This window comes from Nematolebias whitei, chromosome 1 (assembly GCF_014905685.2).
Source record: "Nematolebias whitei isolate Nwh7 chromosome 1, NemWhi1, whole genome shotgun sequence".
Classification (NCBI taxonomy): Eukaryota; Metazoa; Chordata; class Actinopteri; order Cyprinodontiformes; family Rivulidae; genus Nematolebias; species Nematolebias whitei.
In genome coordinates, this window is record NC_056498.1 from 5,343,821 (window position 1) to 5,367,090 (window position 23,270).

Below are 23,270 nucleotides of genomic sequence, written 5' to 3' on the forward strand. Positions count from 1 at the left end.
TTTAACACACAGCTTCAGGTCGACACTATTTGTGTTTACAGTTTATCGCGGGAGATTCGTATCATGAAGCCCTGCGATGAGTGAAAAAATGTCAAGTAGGAATAGTGCAATACAATACAATACAACTTTATTTATAAAACACTTTAAAACAACACCGTTGGCCAAAGTGCTGTAAACTAACACATACAAGTATAAAAACTATGAACTCAACAAATACCATAAAAGTAATGAACTACCAAATCATAAAACAGCAAACAGTAACAACAATAAAACAAACAACATAAAACAGTAAAGCCAACATTTCAAGCTGAGTTAAAAGCCAAAAAGAAAAAAAAAGAGTCTTCAGAGCAGATTTAAAAACAGGAAGTGAGTCAGCTCGTCTGACGTGCAAAGGCAGCTCGTTCCACAGTTTAGGGGCAGCGACTGAGAACGCTCCGTCACCTCTCAGCCTCCTGTTGGACTTTGGTATGGCCAACAGCAGCTGATCAGCTGACCTAAGACAGCATGAGGGAATGTACAGCTGGAGAAGGTCAGACAGATACTGTGGGGCGAGACCATGAAGACATTTAAATACAAACAAAATAACCTTAAAATTAATCCGGAAACAAACTGGGAGCCAGTGTAACAATTTTAATACAGGGGTGATGTGCTCTCGTTTTCTGGTGCCAGTTAAAAGATGAGCAGCAGCATTCTGAACCAGCTGAAGTTGAGTCAGTAATGACTGGCTCAGACCAATATTAAGTGAATTGCAATAGTCCAGATGAGTTGTAATGAAACATGGATTAAAATCTCAAAATGGTGTTGTGACAGGAATGGTTTCACCTTGGCCAGTTGTCTCAGGTGATAAAAGCTGGACTTGACCACAGATTTAATCTGAGCATCCAGTTTAAAATCATTGTCCAGCCTCACACCCAGGTTAGTTGCTATCTCAGTCAGATGTTTGGTTAAAGGACCCAGATCAACATGGACTTTAGAACCATCACTGGGCTTAAAACACAAGACCTCGGTCTTTTTCTCATTAAAGTGTAAAAAGTTCTGTAACATCCATGCTCTGACTTCTGCCATTCCAGGAGTTGGTTCAAGGAGTACTGTTTATCTTGTTTCAAAGGAACATAAATTTGGCTGTCATCGGCGTAAAAATGGAAAGAAATACCATGTTTCTGGAGAATATATCCCAGAGGTAGTAAATAAATGGGAAACAGAAGGGAGCCAAGTACAGATCCCTGAGTTACTCCACATATGAGAGGTGCTACAGAGGACTCCACAGAACCAAAGCGCACACAAAAGCTTCTCTCAGTTAAATAGGATCTAAACCACTGTAGAGCAGGACCCTGAATGCCCACCCAGTTCTCCAGACGAGACAGGAGGTTCTGATGGTCCACTGTGTCGAAGGCAGCAGTTAGGTCCAGCAGCATCAAAACTACACAGTGACCAGAGTCTGTGGCTAAGAGAATGTCGTTAAAAACTTTCAACAGTGCCGACTCAGTACCATGGTGAGTTTTAAAACCAGATTGAAATAGTTCAAGAAGGTTGTGGTCATTTAAGTAAGATGTTAACTGACGGTAAACTATTTTCTCCAAGAACTTCGACACAAAGGGCAGTTTAGAAATAGGCCTAAAATTAGACATGTCTGTAGAGTCAAGACCGGGTTTTTTAATCAGTGGTGTCACAACTGCATGTTTAAAACTCACAGGTACCTGTCCACTTGCCAAGCTACCATTTATAATTTGGGACACAAAAGGAGCCACCGTGTGAAAAACCTTTTTAAAAAGACGAAAAGACATATGACAGTTTAGGTCAGAATACTGTAGTGAACCTAACCTGATGTCAAACTAAGCCTAAGGTCAAAACACTTGACCTTAAGAACCTTGTGGGACAGAAACTGTTATTTCATTGATCTGCATCCAGAAATACAGTTTGACCCATCCTGAGACTTTCTTTCTTGAATTAATCAAGTAGAAATGACAATTCTCTATGATCATTACTATTTTACAAATGTTTTGATAATCAAATTGTGTTAGTTCAAACAACGTTTACAGGTTGAAGAGAACTACTCATTTTTATTTACATAAACAGTAAGTAATGATTTTTATTCCTCATTCAAAGAAGAAATCAGGGTAATAGGCATTTCTTGATTTTTCTGTCTTCAATGAGCAAATTTGTAAGTGTGTTAGAGTTCGAGTTTCGGTCAACTAAAAGTTTACTGAAAAGAAATGTCATGTTTAACTTTTACAGAAGATACAGGAGAGTTTGACTCCACGAAGTCTGGTTTTCTCCAATAATCTTTCTGTCTGTTTTAAACAAACTTAATCTCTATCCTTGAATTTTCATAACATCTTACATCACAAACCACACCTCTGTTCTGGTCCATCCACCAATTAGAAAGCTCTCAAATGAACCGGAAGTCGACCCATTTAAATGTGGCAACTTCCCAGTTCAACGCAGCTCTGATGCTCGGATGCAGCTCTGATACAGCTCGGGATAGAGAAGCTTCAGAGTTCTCTCAGGGATGAGATGTGACGAGTAGAGTTCTGAAGGAGTTCAGAATTCTTGCAATCCAGGATGCAGAGACGATTTTGGGAATTATAACTTCTGTTTGGATAACCTCGCACGACTCCTAAAAGTATTTTAGCTGTTCTCAACGGAGACGCTGAAAGAGTCAAAAGAAGGACTTCACGCCGACCTGACCTATCATCAACCAGGTAAAAGTTCTATTTCGACCAAGCGTACCGTGACCAAGCTGAGATCTGAAGGAGCGTGCACGTTTCTGGTCAAACAGATAAATTCCCTCACACATCTCTCTGTAAGATAAATCTCCATTTTCCATCTTCAAACTCTCCTTTCTCCTAAAATCCATCCATCCATCCATTATCTTTACCCGTTTATTCCAGTTTGGGTCACGGGGGTCGCTGGTGCCCATGTCCAGCAATCACTGTGCGAGGGGCGGGGTACACCCTGGACGGGTCGCAAGTCCATCACAGGGCCACATAGAGACAAACGAGACAAACAACCATTCACTCTCTCACTCACACCTAGGGACAATTTAGAGTTACCAATCAGCCTAACATGCATGTTTTTGGTCTGTGGGAGGAAACCGGAGCACCCGGAGAAAACCCACGCATGCACGGAGAGAACATGCAAACTCCACCCAGAAAGGCCCCTGGACCGGGGTTTGAACCAGGGACCTGCTCGCTGAGAGGCAGCAGCTCTACCAGTTGCGCCACCGTGCTGCCCTTCTCCTAAAATCATTACAGATATTTTAGAAATGTCTGAAGCAAAGTTCTCAATCACCGCCGTGTGATTGATGTCTGCTGTTCTGCTGAAAGTGAGGATAATCTCCGTATTGTCCCACTTCCTGTGAAACTAGCCATGTTATTGTTTTCATATTTTGCCAAATTAATGTAAATGTTTGATGTTAAACTTTGATTCTGCAAATAAATGACCGCATTCATTTTGATGGGTCAAAGATAAATAACGTCTCTCGTTACATTTCTGTTAAATTCAATGCACGACATTTACACAGTCAGAAAAATGAAGAACCCGTCTTAAATGTATGAATATATCCTGCATATGTCATACTACAATACTATCATTTTAAAGCCACAGTACTATAGTTTGTTTCTTATCTGGCAACCCGACTGACATGGAGACTACAATGTTTCCATTCAAACCAGCTAATTTTTTGTTTATTACTCCCCAATAAACACTGAAAAAACATTAATGTTTCCAGAGGTAGTTCTCGTGTAAACGGGGTCTTACAGTAGGTAGATCACTTTGACTTGATCTTTTGTTTTCATTCAACCTTTATTTATACAGGTTAGTCCCATTGAGCCTCAGGGACTCATTTACAAGAGAGACCTGAATAACCAATATTTTAACCAATATTATAAAAGGAGCTTGCTTGCTGAAAAAGTGTGGGCACCCCTGTATTATACCAGTCAATTCAATAATGCACAGATGCTATTTAACTTTGTGTTGTTGTATTTTGATCTTCTTGATGTATGTGTGTTTGTGTTTGAAGGTTGCCACAGTTCCATCGGCGCAGTCACTGCATCTGGTGGATTTCAGCTTTAGCGACTTTGACCTATCGGACACTGAAACCACACTTGCTACCATACGCATGTTTGTTGACCTCAATCTGATCCAGAACTTTCAGATGAAGTACACGGTAAGGGCTGAATGGATTGTTAACACCTAAATGTGTCTTTTTATAAAACTCGTGAAATGTTCTCAGCCTGTTTGTGTGCTCTTAATGCAGGTGTACTGCTTGATTGAAGCGCAAAGAAAGCACAACATAATCTGCTTTTGTTTTCAGGCCAACAGAGTAAATTATCACAACATCTTAAGAGCTAAATGCCTGATTTGAAAAGAACTGCAGTTTTACATCTTTTGTTTTAAAACAACTGTATTCAAGAAATGTGTGGGTCTACAGCCCTAAAGGTCCAGGCCTAACCACACCAATAAGAATACAGTAATGAAACAATACAACTGGTCCAGTTTCACTTATTTTTATTTTAAAATGTAGTCCAGTAGGTTACCTAGCCCTGCCCTAGTGGGCAGCACTCAGATTCACAGATTCACAGAAGAGTCTGGAGGTAAGGAAATTTCTGTGTTGTCAGTTATTCCTGTGTTGCAGCAATGTGTCTTGGAAATAATATTATACCATTGGTAAGCTGGTTTAATTCATTTATTAATGGTGCCACATTTATTAGGATAATTCCTTTATGGGTTGAGCAGCAGAGTTGAATATGTGGGTTGTGCCCATAAGAAACATCTGTCAAAGTCCAACAACTTTTTTGTGCGATTGACTCTTTAGTGTTTTTATTGGATGGGATAAGTCAAGTTTGAACAAACATGATAAATTGGCAATTTAACAATTTATTTATTTAATACTCTGGGGCCTCAGTAGCATGTGGAAGAACCATATACAGTCACAACAACCTGGCTCTTCGTCCTCATGCTGCTCATCAGCTTGGTCACATAACGCTGTAGGATGACATCCTGTTCTTTAACCAACATTTGTTGCAAGTCAGCCAGTATGCCTGTTCTGGAACAAGCAGCATGCCCAGGCTAATCCCACAGGTGTTTAATTCATTCAACCTTTATTTATACAGGTTAGTCTTACTGAGTCACAAGGAGTCATTTTTTAAACAAAGAACACAGATGAGGTGCAGACAACAATGGGAGAAATCGTGGGAGAAGAGAAGACGGCAGGTGGATTTTCACTTACAACACTATATTGTTTATATCGCTATAGTCTCATCTTATGTCGCAAATGAAATTATCTCTATATTTTTAAAATATCGAGATATTGCCCAGCCCTACTTGCAAAGTTCTAAACTCTTAAACCTATGTAATTTTAACAGCATACGTATATGTAATGTACATTAATGCAAAATTTTACTCATCAGCTCTGCAGAATACAGCGGCTCGGTTCCAATTTGGCAGACCTACCCTGCCGGTTCTGGTCCGGTTCTGGTCTGGTTCTGGTCCGGCTCTGGTCCGGTTCTGGTCTGGTTCGGGTCCGGTTCTGGTCAACCCTCTCAAGATGGGGGAAATCCCGGTGGCCTCTGGAGGGCACACTGGACCTCCGGGCAGGCGCCCCCCTGCTCGGAAGGCCTCGTGGGCCAGCAGGTAGCACTCAGATTCAGTGATGAGTCTGGAGGTCTGGTTCTGGTGGGCTCTCTGCAGCCCTTGAGCATCAAAATGCTTTTAGAGAGAACTAAACCTTCGGATGACCAGCACGAGACCACACAGTGGTCCCGATCGAGTCCAAATCTTGATGTGAGAAGTCCCTGTGGACTTCGGAGAGAACGCCAGACATCCGGACGACACCTCCCACTCGGAAGGCCTTGTGGGATGGCGGGCAGCCCTCAGATTCACTGATGAGTCTGGAGGTCTGGTTCTGTTTGGCGCTTTGCAGCTCTTGAACACCAAAACACTTTTGGAGGGAGCCGGACCTTTGGATGGCCAGCACGAGACCGCACGGTGGTTGAGATCGAGTCCAAATCCAGATTGTGGAAGTCCCGGTGGACTCTGGAGAGAACACCGGACCTCCAGGTGACGCCTCCCATCTCGGAAGGCCTCATTGGTCAGCGAGCAGCACTCAGGTTCACAGAAGAGTCTGGAGGTCCGGTTCCAGGTCAGTTCCATGCGGCTCTTGGCATCCACTGACGCAATATATATTGCCCATAATTAACATATACTACACAGGTTGTGGGACAGGTTATTCCACAGGTAGTGACATTGAGATCGAATTATGATGGTAAGGTAGATACATAGATGCTGTATCATACATGATATAGCCTAGTACGTATCAGCATAGATACAGCCTACATAGTCCAACAGCAATAAATAATAAACATACTAGCAGTAACAAGCTAATATTAATATTAATCATATTAGTTGTCACAGATGTGACTTGGTGCAATGTTATTGTCAGTTCAGTGTTATTTATCGAGAGTGTGGTAATCTGACAGTTGTTGATTAAGACCCTGAAATCAATACAGGGGCGCAAACTCTTGTCTTTTTTCTTTACAAAGAAGATGCCTGTCCCCCAGTGGGAATGTAGAAAGATGAATGATTCCTGAGGCTACAGCTTTCTCAATATATTTAGGCCCGAGCAGCTAAGCGCTGCGAAGGCCTATTGTAATCGCTCTGTTCAGGCCCGAGTTGCAATTTTTTTAGGCCCGAGCAGCGAAGCGCTACGAAGGCCTATTGTAATCGCTCTGTTCAGGCCCGAGCTGCAATTTTTTTACATATCCCAAAAGTCACCAAATTTGGCGGATGCATCAGGACTGGTGAAAAATTATGTATTTTAAGGGTGTGGCAAAAATAGCAACAGAAACAGCTCAAGAGCGCCACCTAGATATTTTCAAAATACCCTACGCATTAACCTTAGTTTTTCGTAGAAACATGAAATTTGGTACACTTGTCCAATTACCCAAGATGCACAGAAAACCCTCAGGCACCAACGTTGTCCGATAAACAGGAAAGTGGCCATTTTGGAATGCCGGCCCAATTTTCATACCTTTTTGGCGGTTTACAGCCTCCGCATTTAAATGAACTCCTCCTCGGGATTTCGCTCAACCAGTTTCAAACTTGGCCATTTTGGTCAAAAGGCATAGGGGACACAAATTTATCAAAACGGTTCGTTTCGGAGCATGCTGAAGGGGCGGGGCCAGACCTGAAATTTATGCTTCACGCCATAAAATTTCCAAACACTATAACTTTCACGTTGAAAGACCAAAATGCACCAAACTTGGCATGACTCATCCCTGTGGGATACCCGACGATCCACTGTCGTCATATTTTGACGTCATCAAAGCTCCACCCCCTCAAAACAGGAAGTCTATTTATCTCAGTGATATATCTTTCGATCTGCACCAGATTTTTGGTGCGTCACTAGTGAGCACTTATGGACACATTGGTATTGTTTTTTAACTTTTGACTCTAGTGCGCCCCTACATTATTCTAACTGTTATATCTCAGTGAAATATCATCCAATCTGTACAAGATTTATTATGCATGATTAGTGAGTACTGATAGACACATTGGAATTGTTTTTTAACATTTGACTCAAGTGCGCCCCCTACAATATTCCAACAGTTATAGCTCAGTTTTACATTTTCCGATTGGGACCACATTTTTGGTGCATAATCGTTGCGCACGTCTAGACACATTGATGTCGTGGTTTAACATATGACTCAAGTGTGCCCCCTAGATTATTTAATCAGTTATATCTCTGTGAAATATCATCCAATAGGTACCAGATTTATTGTGGATGATCAGTTAGCACTTCTAGACACATTGGTAGTGTTCTTCAACATTTTACTCCATTGCGCCCCCTACATTATTCAAACAGTAATACCTCAGTTATGTATCATCCGATCTGTACCAGATTTATTGTCCATGATCAGTGAATCATTCTGCACACATTGGGATTGCTGTTTAACATTTGACTCCTGAGCACCCCCTAGAATATACTACAAGTTATATCTTAGTGATGTATCATCTGATCTAAACCAAATTTATGGTGCGTCATTAGTGAGCACTTCTAGATACATTGGTATGGTTGTTTAACGTTTGACTCTATGCGCCCCCTAGATTATTCCAACAGTTATATCTCAGTGAAATATCATCCAATATGTTCCAGATTTATTGTGTGTGATCAGTGAGCACTTATGGACACATTGGTATTGTTGTTTAACATTTGACTCAAGTGTGCCCCCTACATTATTCCGACAGTTATATCTCAGTGAATTATCATCCGATCGGAACCAGATTTTTGGTGCATAATCGTTGAGCACGTCTAAACACATTGATATTGTTGTTTAACATATGACTCAAGTGTGCACCCTCTCATACTGATATGGGCGGAAGGCGATTGCAAAGTTTAGGCATATGCGCACCCTGGTGGACGCGCGCGGGAATGGCATGAGAGCATTCACAATTGAAACTGGGATGCTTTGCAGGAGCGCCCGCGGTCGTGGCTGATGTCGAAGGTTCGGCGAATGCGCACTCCGGTGAAAGGGCGTGGGACGAGAGTGTGGGCATTCGCGATGGTAACTGGACAGAGTTGCTGGAGCTCCCGCGGTCTCCGTAAGGCCGTAGTGGCGCTTTGCTGCGAGGGCCTTCAATGCTGCTTGCAGCTTTAATTACTCATTGTTTCTTTCAGGGCCAGATAATTTATATAACTGGCTGAAAGAAAGTAGAGCTCCAGGTACGAGATCAATAGCGCAGTCGGAGACAGTGGGGATGCAAAGAGAGAGCCTCCTGTTTATTGAAAGCTGAGGCCAAATCATGAAATATGAATGGGACCTTGGAGAGGTCAGTCTTAAGTCTGTACCAAGTCTCTAGGTTAACTAGAAACCACAGAATGAAGATACTCGGCTAAACACTAACACAGGGATGTTCAACAAAACTGCTCAGGGGGCCACAGTTTCTGAAAGCCAACAGCTCGGGGACTGGACATCCAGTGATTAAAATCATTATGTAAATAAATCAAAGTTTACAATGATCTGTTACCTTTTAAATTAGTTAATTTTATTGCATTGAATAACAAATGCAATAAACAGAACCCAGACCCCCCCACACAATTTTTTTTATTTTTATTTTTTAATGAAGTGGGCCAGATTGAAGTCGTCTGCAGGCCACCAGTTGAATAGCCCTGCACAAAGGACTCTGGGTTTCTATCCTTTCAACCCAAGTGATAATTGGTGTTTGAGAAGCCAATTTCCTAACACTACGTGAGAAGTGGGTCCTGAAAATGCAAACAACTCACTCCACTCATGGAGATTGCCTGGGATGATGAAGCAGATTCTTTTGATCTTGTCGGAGATCATTGTGATTTTTTTCTCTGGTGAGAGCAGTGACTGAAAGAGGGAACTAGAGAGGAGTGATGAGTAGGTGGAGCTGTTTGTTATATCCTGTCTGATTAAGTTCTGCTCAGTTCCAGAATCAACCAGGGACTGAATAGGAAGATTAATGTAGTTAGTGCAAATAATCATAGGTAACAAAAAATGTAGACCAGGACAGTTTTCAGCCTTATCCACCAGTATATCCTGTCTTACTGATGAGCTCTGGCTTTTAGTAGTGATGGGCAGTTGACAATGAAATGGCAATGTTTACCACAACACTCTGTGGTCGACAAACATCAATGTCACTCCTTTTATGGCAGATGGATACTTCCCAACTGCATGGCTCTAGTTCTGGTTCTAAGTTTGGTAATGAGGTAGATTGGATTGCCAAATAAACTGGGAAAGGACAAAACCCAGAAGAGGATATCTAATGGGATTTGTAGTTCTTTTCCTTCTATCTTTTTTGGAAACAGTTAATCAGTTTAAACCACAAATTTAATAGCATCATGAAATGTCTCGGGTTCCTCTTTAGTGACCAGTTTGTCCTTGAGATGTTCTGATAATGAGTGGATAAAACCTCCTTTAAGAGCTTTATTACCCCAACCCATCTCCGCTGCAAAGACCCAAAATGTGATTGAGTGCTCAGCCACAGACTGTTTAACCTGGTGCAGTGACAAGATCCTTTTGGCATCCTCCTCTTGGTTCCAAAAATTATTAAACTAAAACTTTAAATTCATCCAAAAAGTCAAGGTAAGATAACAAAGTCCATGCTCAATTATCCAGGTATACAATTCAACATTTTTCAGTCAGGTCATCTGGACAGTTTTTTTTTTTTTGTGCTGAAATGTTTCAAGGTAAGATAATTACTCAAGAGGATGCAAACTCAGATATGCTTCAACCCCTAAAGTCTTGTACTTTAAGGACACTGATAATGAAATCTTGGCACAATCTGAAGAGTAAAAACCAACAAAATAAGTGGGATCATAACAGTCCAGCAGATAAGCAGTTAAATCTCTTAGCGGCTCAGTTGAGGGTACAGTGGCCAGGATGGCCACAACCGCGGATGTTGTAGGAGAAAAACCACCTCGGAGTAGGATTTAGACACATTTTCTGGAATTAAGGGTAAAACAATACAATACAATACACAAATACTTTATTAATCCCAAAGGGAAATTATTTGTTGTTGTAACTCGTTATCCTCATTTCATTGAGAGATGTCATAGATACTGATGGCTGTAGACAGGAAGGATCTCTTGTAAAGGTCCATCCCACAGTGGATCCTAAGAAACTGGCTGCAGATGCCGTCCGATCCGTCCACCCAGATTCGACTGGCCTCTCGGTTCCCTCGGGCTGTAGGACCGCCCGAATGCTGGGCAGAACTCCTCCCAGAGCGATGGCCACTCCTCCCAGCAGCCTGCCGAGTTTCTCGTCGCTGTGGACAGCCAACTGTAGGTGCCGAGGGATGATCCTGTTCTTCCGCTGTCCTGAGCCGTGTTTCCTGCTAGTTCCAGGATCTCAGTGGTCAAGCACTTGAGCACAGCCGGCAGGTAGATGAGAATGCGTCCACTGAACATCCTTTTCAACTCATTTGAGATTTGAGGCTATAGTTGAGATATTATTTGAGCTTTTGAGATGTTAATCAGCTGCTGTTGGTTGTAGAAAACTGCCTTGTTGCCATGGTTACGCATCATAACAAATGTCCAAAACTAAAAAAAGTTTAAGTAAAAATCCTTTCAGCTGCACAGCATCTGATACCAGAGGAAACAATCATCCAAAACAATGTGATTTACATCCAGAAAAAGAGGAATTAAAGTTTCCAAAAGCAAAATCTCAGAATGAAAGTAACAGAGCTGCTCCAACATGCAGCCACCTTGAGCAGCGCAATTCTAGAACAAAAAAACAAAAAAGTGGCTAGCTGTTTTAGTACATACATCATTCCTCCTAATTCTTCTATGTTTGCGGTTGCGGATTGTTGCTGGGCCAGAATATTTTGTAAGGCTACATCATGTTGATCAATTTTGTTGTTCTGAGTAACAAGAGTATGGTGAATCTTCTCAGTTTCTGATAATCTCTACAACCGTAAGTCTTTGCATGAGCGTTCTGTCATTTTTGCTGAATAACAGCATGGTTTTAGATGGAGTTTAGTGTTCCAAGAACCAAAAACAAGCTGACTCAGGATACAAAAAGTATTTTGTTCACAGGTAGAAGCAGACTTTGCTTCCTGTGTGGTTTCTTTTTTTCCAAGTTCAGAGAAGGAAGCATGGGGGGTCCAGGTTCCAGACAGTAATAGTAGAGCTCCAAAAGGTAAGAGGATGTTTGAAGGAGAGCGACAGGTAGGACCAGAGTTGGATGATGAAGCCGTAATGTCCAGCCTTATCCTACAGGTAGAGAGAATGAGATTTAGGTGTTCCAGGCACTCCAGGTGTCAAGATCAGCGGTCTCTGCCTGCCTCCCATCTGCTCAAGTCTCTGCCCCTTTATGCCTTTATCACTTCCTCTGTCCCCTGACTCGCTCACAGCCCCTCATGTCATGTTTCTGCTCCTCTTTGTCATCATGCTGTTTCCCCTGCCTCTTCATGTCATATTTTCTGCTCTGTCATTCAGCCACGCCCCCTTCTGAACTTTCAGCTCATCAGCCCTGATTCACTGCACCTGTTCTTGGTCTTATTTAAGAGCTCCGCTTTCACTTGCCCTTTGTCAGATTATTACACATCCCATGATCCCTGATTTTCCAGCCATTATAATTTTCTTGTTTCATGCCTGAACCTCAAGACTTGCTATTGGATTTTCGACCTCACAGCTTGCCTTCTGGGTTTCCCATTTTTGTCTGCTCCTCATCTGGTTCTGCTCTGCCTCTCTGATCACCATAATGACATCCTCTTCTGACCAAACAACGAAGTCTCACGGATTCCCCTTTGGACTTTATTGGAACTCGGACCACCTGTACTTGACCCTGCTTTGTCTCTCGGACCCCGCTCTTGGAATTTTCCCCCTTAAACCATGTTGTTGCAGTACTCCTCTTCAGCTGCCCTGCTCCACTGCCGGTGACTTCGTCCCTGCAGACTTTGACAGGTGACTCTCTCTCCACTTGCCTGTGAAGACATGTCACCTCTACTGGATTCTCTCCCTTGCTGCAGCTGCAATAATAAATTAAACTGTTTCATTTTTTAATCTTGTGTCTGACTATTTTGAATCCAAAAACCTAGTTCCTGACACCAGGAAGTGTTCCAGCACTCACAAGAGGTAGTTCAAAACACAAAAGGTAAGTTTTTGTGGTGTTTCCACAGCAGGTGGCTGAAAAAACACCAAGACGATTTCAAAAGGTCAGACTCCATCTTTTGCTCTTTACTAAGGCTGTAGGCTAACTTCACCATAGGCTAATCAACACTAGTGACGTTATATGATCAGGCTTCGGCCTTTATGTGATCCTGGCTCATCAAGACAAACAAGGTACACACATACATACAGCCATGTAATTTCGCTCACACTCCCCATCTTATACAGTTGTCTGTCAGAACTCAGGCTCCCCACATCCAGTCTTGTCTTGGCACCAACATCCCACTAATGTGAGTTCAGCTGCCACTCTCTTCTCATGGGCGGTTGTGGCTGAGTGATTAGAACAGTCGTCCTCCAATGCAAGAGTTGGGGGTTCGAATCCACCAGCAGTCACATGCCGAAGTGTCTCAGGGCAAGACACTGAAACCCTCGATGCCTCCGATGTGTTTCCCATTGGTGTATGAATGTGATAAAACACTGATTAGTCTCTTTAGAATGATTTGTTCAATTACTCTTTGTAGAGATCTAGTAGAGTGCTGTATGAGTGGGTAAATGAGGCATAGATTGTGTTGTAAAGCGCTTTGAGTATCTCGATAAGATAGAAAGGCGCTATATAAGTACAGTCCATTTACCATCTACCATAAAGAGCCCGCTATATGTTGGTGGTCAACCTCTGAAGTGTATGCGGACCAAGGCCTAACAAACAAAATATCCTGATGCATGCTCAATAATCCAGGTAGAAAAATCTAAAAAAGTTAAATCTGGTCCTCTGGACATTCAAAAAACAAAACAAAGCAAAATAAAAAAAAAAAGTAGAAACGTTTCATCTTCCATCCGAAAGACTTCCTCAGTCTGAGGTGCTGTATTCAGCTCAGTCTTATAAATAGCACCTTCTCAGAATGGATCAACCAGTTTGCTGCTGACAACCAAAACCAGCTGCTCACATGGTCAAGAAGAACCATCAGCCTAACGATGGATCATTAGCACACTGATGGCTGTTTACTATTCACAGGAGGCTGAGTGATACTAGCAATAACAGCATTGTAAGAGGGGGACAGTTGAACACGGAGGCCTCCACCCCTGTTTAATGATGGATGATTTCACAAAGATGGCCTCCTTTACTCCTCTCTCAAACCATCGTTCCTCTCTATCCATGATGTGAACATCTTCATCCCTGAAAGAGTGACCGCTGGCCTGGAGATGAGTGTGTGCTAGACCATCCTTTTGGCCAGTGGCTGTTTAGTTTCCCCGATGTAAGACTGATCACAGCCCTCCTGACACTGAACAGCATACACAATATTGCTCTGTTTATGTCAGGGGACTAGATCTTTGGGATAAACAAGTCTTTGTCGTAATGTATTTTGGGGTTTAAAAGCCACTGGGACGTTGTGTTTAGAAAATAAACATCTCGGTTTATCTGATACTCCCTCAACATATGGAATGACCACTGGTCTGGGTCTGGGTTCCCCCTTTTCACCTGTTGGCTGACTGGAGTCCTGTTTGGGTTTCTTCTCTGCTTTCAGGAAGACCCAGTTAGGATATCCACATTGCTCTAGAGCCTGTCTTGTGTGGGATTTCTCCTTCTGCCTGGCTCCTGAGTTAGTGGGGATGCTGTCTGCTCTGTGGTACAGAGTTCTGATGACTCCTAACTTGTGCTCCAAAGGGTGATGGGAGTCAAACTGCAAATACTGGTCTGTGTGGGTGGGTTTGCGGTACACCTCAGTCTGCAAATGTCCTCTATCAGAGTCTTGAGACCTCACAGTCCAAGAAAGCCAACCTGCAATTTTTTACATCATCTCGTGTGAACTTGATGTATTTATCCACAGAGTTGATGCGGTCAGTTGGACTTCCTGGGATTTAATTTTAACCCAGGTGTCATCAACATACCTGAACCAATGACTCAGTGGTGCCCCTGAAAATGACGTCATAGCTCTCTTTTCTACCTCCTCCATGTACAGATGGGCAACAATAGGAGAAACTGGAGACCCCATAGCACACCCATGTTTCTGCCTATAATATTGCTCCCCATATGTGAAGTAGGTTGACTGCAGGCACAGTTTCAAGAGTTGACACAGTTGTTCTGTGGAAAGCGTGGTCCTGCTGCTCAGAGTGGTGTCTGATTTTAATCTTAAACTGACCACCTCTACTGCATCATCAACAGGAATGCACGTAAAGAGTGATGTGACATCAAAAGAGACCATTGTTTCATCAGTCTCCATGATGACATCCCTCACCTTGTCCACAAAGTCCATGGTGTTCTGTATGTGGTGTTCTGAGCTGCCAACTAAAGGGATGAGTACAGACGCCAGATATTTGGAAACGTTGTAAGTGGCAGAGTTAATCATGCTAACAATTGGTCTTAAAGGTACACCTTGTTTGTGGATTTTAGGTAAACCATACAGACTAGGTGTGGCCTCCCCTGGGTACAGTCTGTGGTACAGAAAACTGCCAATAGCTTTGTCCTGTTCCAAAATTTTCAGGCAATCTATCAACTTCTTCTTGTAACCACTTCCTGGATCTATTTTCAGAGGTTCATAAGTGTTTACCATACCATACCATACCACTTTATTTATAAAGCACTTAAAACAGCAACAAGGCCAACCGAAGTGCTTTACAGACAAAACAACAGGTAACACACAAAGCAAAATACAAAATGAGGTAAATCAGAATATAGACCAAAAAAAATAATGATGCAGATCATGACGACAAACCAGTGTAGAGCATACAGGATCAAAACACAGATCATCTTGTGTTGAAAGCTATTGAATAGTAGTGAGTTTTTAAAGGGGACTTGAAAACCGAGAGGGAGGGGCCCTGTCACCTCTGCGCTTAAGACGAGTGCCTGGAACTGTGAGGAGCAACTGGTCCACTGACCTCAGGGAGCGTGGTGGGACATACGGTTGTAGCAGATCAGAGAGATGGGGGGGGGGGGGGGGGGGGCAACACTGTTCAGTGATTTGTAGACATACATGAGTATTTTGAACTAGATTCGAAAGTGAACTGGTAACCAGTGCAGTGAGGCCAAAACTGGTGTAATGTGCTCTCTTTTGCCTGTACTGGTTAAAAATCGGGCTGCTGCATTCTGGACCAGTTGTAGTCGTGCAATGGAGGTCTGACTGATACCAAACAGGAGCAAATTGCAGTAATCAAGCCTAGATGTAATGAATGCATGTATTACTGTCTCCAGGTTCTTTTTGGACAATATGGGCTTCAGTTTAGACAGCCGCCTCAGTTGGAAGAAACATGATTTAACAATCATGTTTACATGATTGTTAAGTTTCAGGGAAGGGTCCATTATCACGCCCAGATAAGTGACTCTTTGTTTTTCTGACAGGGTTAGAGCGGAAAGGTCGATGCCGTGGTTTGTGATTGTGTCGTTGGGAGGGAACAACATGACTTCAGACTTCTTTTCATTGAAATTTAAGCAATTGAAAGCCATCCAGTCCCTGATGTCAGCCAGGCAGTTGAGCAGCGGTTGAATAGAGCATGTACCATTGTGTCTTGGGGGAAGTAAATTTGACAGTCATCGGCATAGAAGTGGAAGGGCATGTTGTGTTTCCGGAAAATAGCACCAAGCGGCAGCAGGTATAAAGAGAATAGGAGGGGACCCAGTATGGACCCCTGCGGAACCCCCATTTAAGCTCTGCCTCTGCGGAACTAAAATCCTTGATGGAGACACAAAAGGATCTGTCAGTGAGATAAGATCTGAACCAATTGAGGGCTGATCCTGTGACGCCCACCCACTGCTCCAACCTAGCAATGAGGATCTCATGGTCGATGGTGTCAAAGGCGGCTGTGAGGTCCAACAGGACAAGCAGCACAGAATCACCGGTATCTGTGAATCTGAAGATGTCGTTAAAGACCTTCTGCAGGGCGGTTTCAGTACTGTGGAGAGGTTTAAAGCCAGATTGGAAAAGCTCTAAGATGGCATGATCCTCCAGGAAGCACTTCAACTGGGACTCGACTATTTTCTCCAGTACTTTAGAAATAAATGGGAGTTTGGAGACAGGCCGGAAGTTGGAAACGACAGAGGGGTTAAGGTTTGGTTTTTTTTCAGGAGAGGCTGGACAGCAGCATGTTTAAAGGATTTTGGCACCACACCAGTGGATAAACTACTGTTTACTATATCAAGAATGGACGGACCTAGAGTAGGAAAAACCTCCTTTAGTAGTCGAGGGGGGACCACATCAAAGGGGGAACCAGAAGGTTTCAAGTTGCACATGACCTGCTCTTGAGAAGATAGAGTGATGGGTTCAAAATGGTCAAAAGGAGCTACAGATTGAGGTGGGATGGATGGGTCATGAGTTGGAGGGGAAATGAGAGCCCGGGTGGTTGCAATTTTATCCAAAAAGAAATTTAAGAAGTTGTCGCACAGCTCAGTCGAGGCTTCCAGAGGTGATGGTTCAGTGAGGTGGAGAACAGAGTTTAGGGTGGAGAAGAGGACACGTGGGTTGTGAGAGTTTGAGGTAATTATATCAGAGAATAATTTTGATTTAGGTTCATAAGTGTTTAAGTCACTAAGGAGTGTCATAACTTTCTCATTATAGTCTTTCTGGCTCAAAATCACTGTGCACCTTCCTTTGTGCTGGGAGAATGATGATGTTTTTGTCTTTGCTAAGAGTGGTGAGTGCATCCCTCTCCTCTCTACTGATGTTGGAAGGTGGTGGTTTGGCATTGCTGAGGCAGGCTGAAACTTTGATTCTGAGTTGTTCTGCTTCACCCTCTTTAATTTTGTTGTTGCGGATGGCTGATTCTGTGGCTGTGATCATCTCCACCAGAGGAATTCTACTTGGTGCAACCGCAAAGTTCAGTCCCCTGGCAAGAATCTCTGTCTCCGGCTGGGAGAGCTGTCTGTCAGATAAATTCTTCACCCACTTTTCTGTCTCCCTGGCATGTAATTGACTACTGGAGTGTTGTCTTACACTGAATGTGTTGTTATTCGAATTGTGATGATGTTGATGAGTTATTAGTAAGTTAAACTTGTTTTGTTGTCAAGTCTTGGACTTGACATGCTGTGCTAAGCATGCCTGATCTGTACAGTCAATCACTTGCTGAAGTGTGGTCTGATCTAGACACGTTGTAAGTTTTTGTTTACAAGACTGAGCTGAATACAGCACCTCCGACTGAGGAAGTCTTTCGGATGGAAGACAAAATGTTTCTACTTTTTTTTTTTTTGCTTTTTTTTTTTTTGAATGTCCAGAGGACCAGATTTAACTTTTTTAGATTTAGACTAACAAACAAAAGTTTTGATCGGAGGAAACAAGGGCCCTGCAGCAGGGTGCACTGTCTGTTTGACATTTCTTTAAAACGCTGACACAGTGGCCACCTTGGGAGCTGCCCTGCACCACATCTTATTATTTCATTAGCATTTCATGTGCAGTCAGTCACTTGTTCTATTCTAAGACCATATTATGATGAACCCTGTGGAGAAAATGAGCTACAATCTGATTAGCTGTATAATGGTTTAGAGTTCTTATGGTGCCACAGGAAAAATGAGTTCAACTTACTGCACATAATCAACATGATCTGCAGCACATTCAAAAGAAGCAGAAAACACTCATTTATGGGTGTCCAGAGTAAGCGCTTTAAAGCCAGGTCATATTTTTTTCACACGTTTTTCAATGTGCATATGATGTGTTGTATGCTATACTCTTGTTAAAATATGCATAAAGCTTGAAGTACCTACTGCATCAGTTGAAAATAAAAGGTATTGAATAGCATCTGCACTAGTTGAATCACATTATTCTGTTTTCTTTTGTCACAGTTTTTATTTGATTCATTCCCCACAGCGTTGAAAATCAATATGTGCAAACTATCCATGAAAACTTCAGCTTAATCAGGAATAGTGTGCGATGACATTTGGTAGTTGTACATGTCAATAAAATTAGCAAAAAAAACCCAGAGAAACTTCCCATAGACCAGAGCTATTCAACCGGCAGCCCGAGGGCCAAATCAGGCCCATGGTGAGCTCAGTTCGGCCAAACAATGGGTACATTTTTAAATAAAACTAGACTTTAAAACTGTAAAACAAACTTACTTCATGAATATAACTTCTGGATTTTCAGCCCCTGAGGTCTTGGCTTTCAGTAACTGTGGCCCGCTGAGTAATTTAGTTGAATAGCCCTGCCATAGACAGTAGCAGAATTTTGGCGAAACAAGTAAGAAATGTATTTATATTTAAATGGGACTTGTAATTTGGACCTTTTTTTTTTTAACAATGCTCTGAGATGACTTTGATTATAAGCTTGTGACATATAAATAAAATGAAATTAGTTAAATAAAAGCAGCACGGGTGAGCAGTTGGTAGAACTGGCGCCACTCAGCAAGAAGGTCACCTGTTAAAATCCCGGCCAGGGGCCTTTCTGGGTGGAGCTTGCATGTTCTCTCCATGCATGTGTGGGTGTTCTCCGACAGACCACAATATGTATGTTAGGCTGGTCGAAGCAGATGACCACTTGTCCTGAGCCTGGTTCTGCTGGAGGTTTCTTCCTTTTAAAAGGAAGTTTTTCCTTTCCACTGTTGCCATTGTGCTTGCACAGGATGGGAGACTGTGACGAAGTGAAGATTCAACGAGTCTGCTGGCTTCCTTTGATAGAGAACTTTACTACTGTATTTTTTACCATATAAGGAGCACCTTTTTTCATAAATTTGCAAGTCCTACAACTTGTACACTGGAGCAACAAATATATGATTTTTCACCATATTTATAACCCAATTTTTGGCTGAGATCTGACGATTTCATTCATTCTGACATGAAAAATATTAAACTCTACCATTTGCAGCCGCTAGAGGGCCCTTGAGCATTATGGCAAGCCAAGTGTCTCATTTATAGGTAAAAGCGGCTATTAATGACACTTGGCTTTCCATACCAAGCCAATTTCATCTCACTCCGGAACTCCAGGAGTAAACGTCAAATCAGCTGCATTTCAGAGAGTCAGAGTCAGAGATTCTTTATTGTTGTTCGCACCTCATGTGGTACATGTGGTAGAACGAAATTATGTACACAGGTTCCCAGTTGCATCCAACAATAAAATGTAAAAAAACAAAACAATAATAACATCTAAGATATGAACTAATAAATTCATCCATCCATCCATCAATTATCTTTTACCTGCTTCTTCCATTTTTGGGTCACGAGGGTCACCGGTGCCCATGTCCAGCAATCACTGTGCGAGGGGCAGGGTACACCCTGGACCGGTCGCAAGTCCATCACAGGGACACATAGAGACAAACGAGACAAAAAAACGTTCACTCTCACTCACACGTAAGGACAATTTAGAGTTACCAATCATCCTAACATGTATCTTTTTGGTCTGTGCGAGGAAACTGGAGTACCTGGAGAAAGCCCACTCATGCATGGAGAAAACAAGCAAACTCCACCCAGAAAGGCTTCTGGATGGGGATTTGAACCGGGGAACTGCTCACTGAGGGGCAGCAGCTCTACCAGTTGTGCCACCGTGCTGCCCCTAAGAAATTCAATTCAATTCAGTTTATTTATATAGCGCCAAATGACAACAAAGTTGTCTCAGGGCACTTTACAGGAACATTCACATACATAAAAGCCAATTAGTAAAGTTCTCTATCTAAGGAATCAGCAGACAAGTTGAATCTTGGCTTCGTTGCGGTCTCCCATCATGAGCAAGCACAGTGGCAACAATGGAAAGGAAAAACTCCCTTTTAAAAGGAAGAAACCTCCAGCAGAACCAGGCTCAGGACAAGCGGCCATCTGCTTTGACCAGCTGGTTTGAGAGGACAGGAAGGAGAGACAGACGAACACAGAATGGTAGGTCCAGGTATATCTGAAAGACAAAAACACACATGTTAATGATGGAAAATATAATTACAAATGTTGAGCAGAGTAAGTAAAGACAGTAGCAGAGTGAAAAGTGTGGTCAGTTTGTCCTCCAGCAGTCTACGCCTATAGCAGCATAACTAAGGGACAGCTCAGGAAACCCAAGCCGGCCCTAACTATAGGATTTAGCAAAAAGGAGAGTCTTAAGCCTAGTTTTAAAACTGGATAATGTGTCAGCCTCACGGACAGAAACTGGAAGTTGGTTCCACAAGAGTGGAGCCTGATAACTAAAAGCTCTGCCCCCCATTCTGTTTTTGTAAATTCCAGGAACTACAAGTAAACCTGCAGCCTGAAAGTGAAGTGCTCTGTTAGGAAAAAATGTAACAATAAGATCTGTGATATAAGATAGAGCTAGGTTGTTGAGAGCTTTGTAAGTTAGAAGTAGGATTTTGAATTCAATTCTGGACTTTGATTGAATTCAAAATCCTACTTCTAACCTAAAAATGTCACCGCTGACGACCTGGAAACCTGGAAACCTGGAAACGTGGGCCAGTATTGTGGCAAAAATCAATCGGCTGCCAAAATGGTGGACGCGGGAGCGTGCACGGGAGGACTTGAACAAGAAATGAACAGGATTAACATTTAAAAACAATTATTTGATGGCTCAAAATTATATCAAAGGTGTGCCTCAATCTAACTTTTCCTTAATAAATGCACTTTAATGGTCAAAACAGCTGCATTTCAAAAATCGAGTTGCGGCTGTGGGAGCGTGCAGAGGGATGACTCGCTTTGCATTTCTTTGAAATTTAACAAGAAAGCCACATAAAAACAATTATTTGGTCACTCCACATTATAGCAAAGGTGTGTCTCAGTTGAATTTTTCCTTAATAAATGCACTTCAGTGGTCAAATCAGCTGCATTTCTCCTGGGTGTTGCGGTGCAAACAGACTCATGCTCATGTTTGTGCTGCTGTTCAAGATGATGATGATGATGATTCAAGATGGCCGCGCTCAGAGCAGTTGCAGCTTCACAGGCTCCCGGTACCATCCCAGTTTTTAGAAGTTTTGATACTGACTCTGTGCCTGACTCCGCGCGATTTATGCGTGTGAACTATAGCCGAACCGAACTGATGAGAATAGGAGCGGATTTGCCACGAAATATAGCAGAAATCAGCAACAAACTCAAAACTACGCTCGGCAGAATGCAGATCTTAAAGTCATCTACCTGGAAGCTGCATCAGAGGCGTTCCAGCGGGCAGAAGAGGAAGCGCTGCTCCCGGCTTAAGAGGAGAGGATGCCGGGCGGGGGTTATGGTGAGGCTACGAGCTAACGCTAAAGCCGTTAAACTCCCCATGCCGTCTCTCTTTCTGTCGAATGTCCGCTCATTGGACAACAAGATGGATTTACTTCGTCTGAGAGCGGGCGCCTCAGAAGAGATGAAGAAGTGTGCAGTGCTTTGCCTCACGGAAACGTGGATTACAAGCGAAACGCCAGACACAGTCTTCCAGCTGGATGACAGACTTTTTTTTCGAGCGAACCGCTGCAGCGAGCTAACAGGGAAATCATGGGGAGGCGGAGTATGCATTTACGTGAGTAAAAGTTGGTGCACGAACTGTACTGTTGTAAATAACTCATGCTCGAAGGCTTTGGAGCAAATAACAGTGAAATGTCGGCCACATTATCTACCCCGAGAGTTCACGGTGACTTTCATCACAGTCGTTTACGTTCCTCCGGACGCTAATGCTAATGAAACACTACAGGAGCTTCATGATATCATCAGCTCGCTGCAGAGCAAACACCCCGAGGCTCTTTACATTGTAGCCAGAGACTTTAACCACGTGAATCTAAAGGACTGTCTCCCAAGCTTTAATCAACATGTGGTGATTCCGACACGTGGAGACCACACGCTGGACCGTGTTTACACAAACGTAAAAGATGCATACAAAGCCGAACCCCGCCCCTACCTAGGACTGTCAGACCACATCTCAATCTTCCTGGCTCCTACTTACATGCCCCCACTGAGACGCTCCAGACCGGTATAAAAGAAAGTTAAATGCTGGATCCAGGACAGTGGCCCCATACTGAGAGATTGTTTTGACGGAACAGACTGGCAGGTTTTCAGAGAAGCTGCTGAAAATGGAGGTTCGCTTGATCTTGACCAATACACATCCTCAGTTCTGGGTTACATTAGTACATGTACTGACACCGTCTCCACTATCAGAAATGTTAAAAGCTACCCAAACAGAAAACCTTGGCTGAATGCAGAGGTGTGTACCCTGCTGGAAGCCAGGAACACTGCCTTCAGGTCTGGAAACTCAGAGGAGCTGAGTAGGACAAGAAAAGAGCTGGTTGCTGGTATTAAGAGGGCCAAGGCCACATATGCAAAGAGGATCGAGGGTCAATTCATCTCACAAGACCCTCGGAGCATGTGGAGGGGCATTAAGTGCATAACAGATTATAAAGGAAGGAGTGAACAATGCCCCAAAGACCCATCTCTGCCTGATGCCCTCAACAAGTTCTATGCACGCTTTGAAGACCCGAACAGACCACCCAGCACCAGACTCACCTCACCACCGGATGAAGAGCATCTCAGCGTGACCTCAGCAGAAGTAAGGAGTACCTTCAGGAGGATTAATCCGCACAAAGCAACTGGCCCAGACAACATCCCCGGAAAAGTGTTGAAGGAATGTGCTGATCAGCTCTGTGAGGTGCTGGCAGACATCTTTAACACCTCACTTACCCTGGAGACAGTTCCCACCTGCCTGAAGACTGCCACCATCATCCCAGTCCCAAAAAGCTCTACAGTGACTGGTCTGAATGACTATCGGCCAGTGGCCCTCACCCC

At 43.1% G+C, this 23,270-nt stretch overlaps 1 protein-coding gene across 1 annotated transcript in view; it reads left to right on the forward strand.

Moving 5' to 3' along the window:
• Positions 1–23,270, forward strand: part of pde5ab (phosphodiesterase 5A, cGMP-specific, b) — a 271,503-nt gene that overhangs the window by 203,814 nt on the left and 44,419 nt on the right. Inside the window, exon 12 of the mRNA XM_037681538.1 lies at positions 4,022–4,168. Coding sequence (XP_037537466.1) covers positions 4,022–4,168 — 147 coding nt within the window. The remainder of the gene's footprint in view (positions 1–4,021; positions 4,169–23,270) is intronic.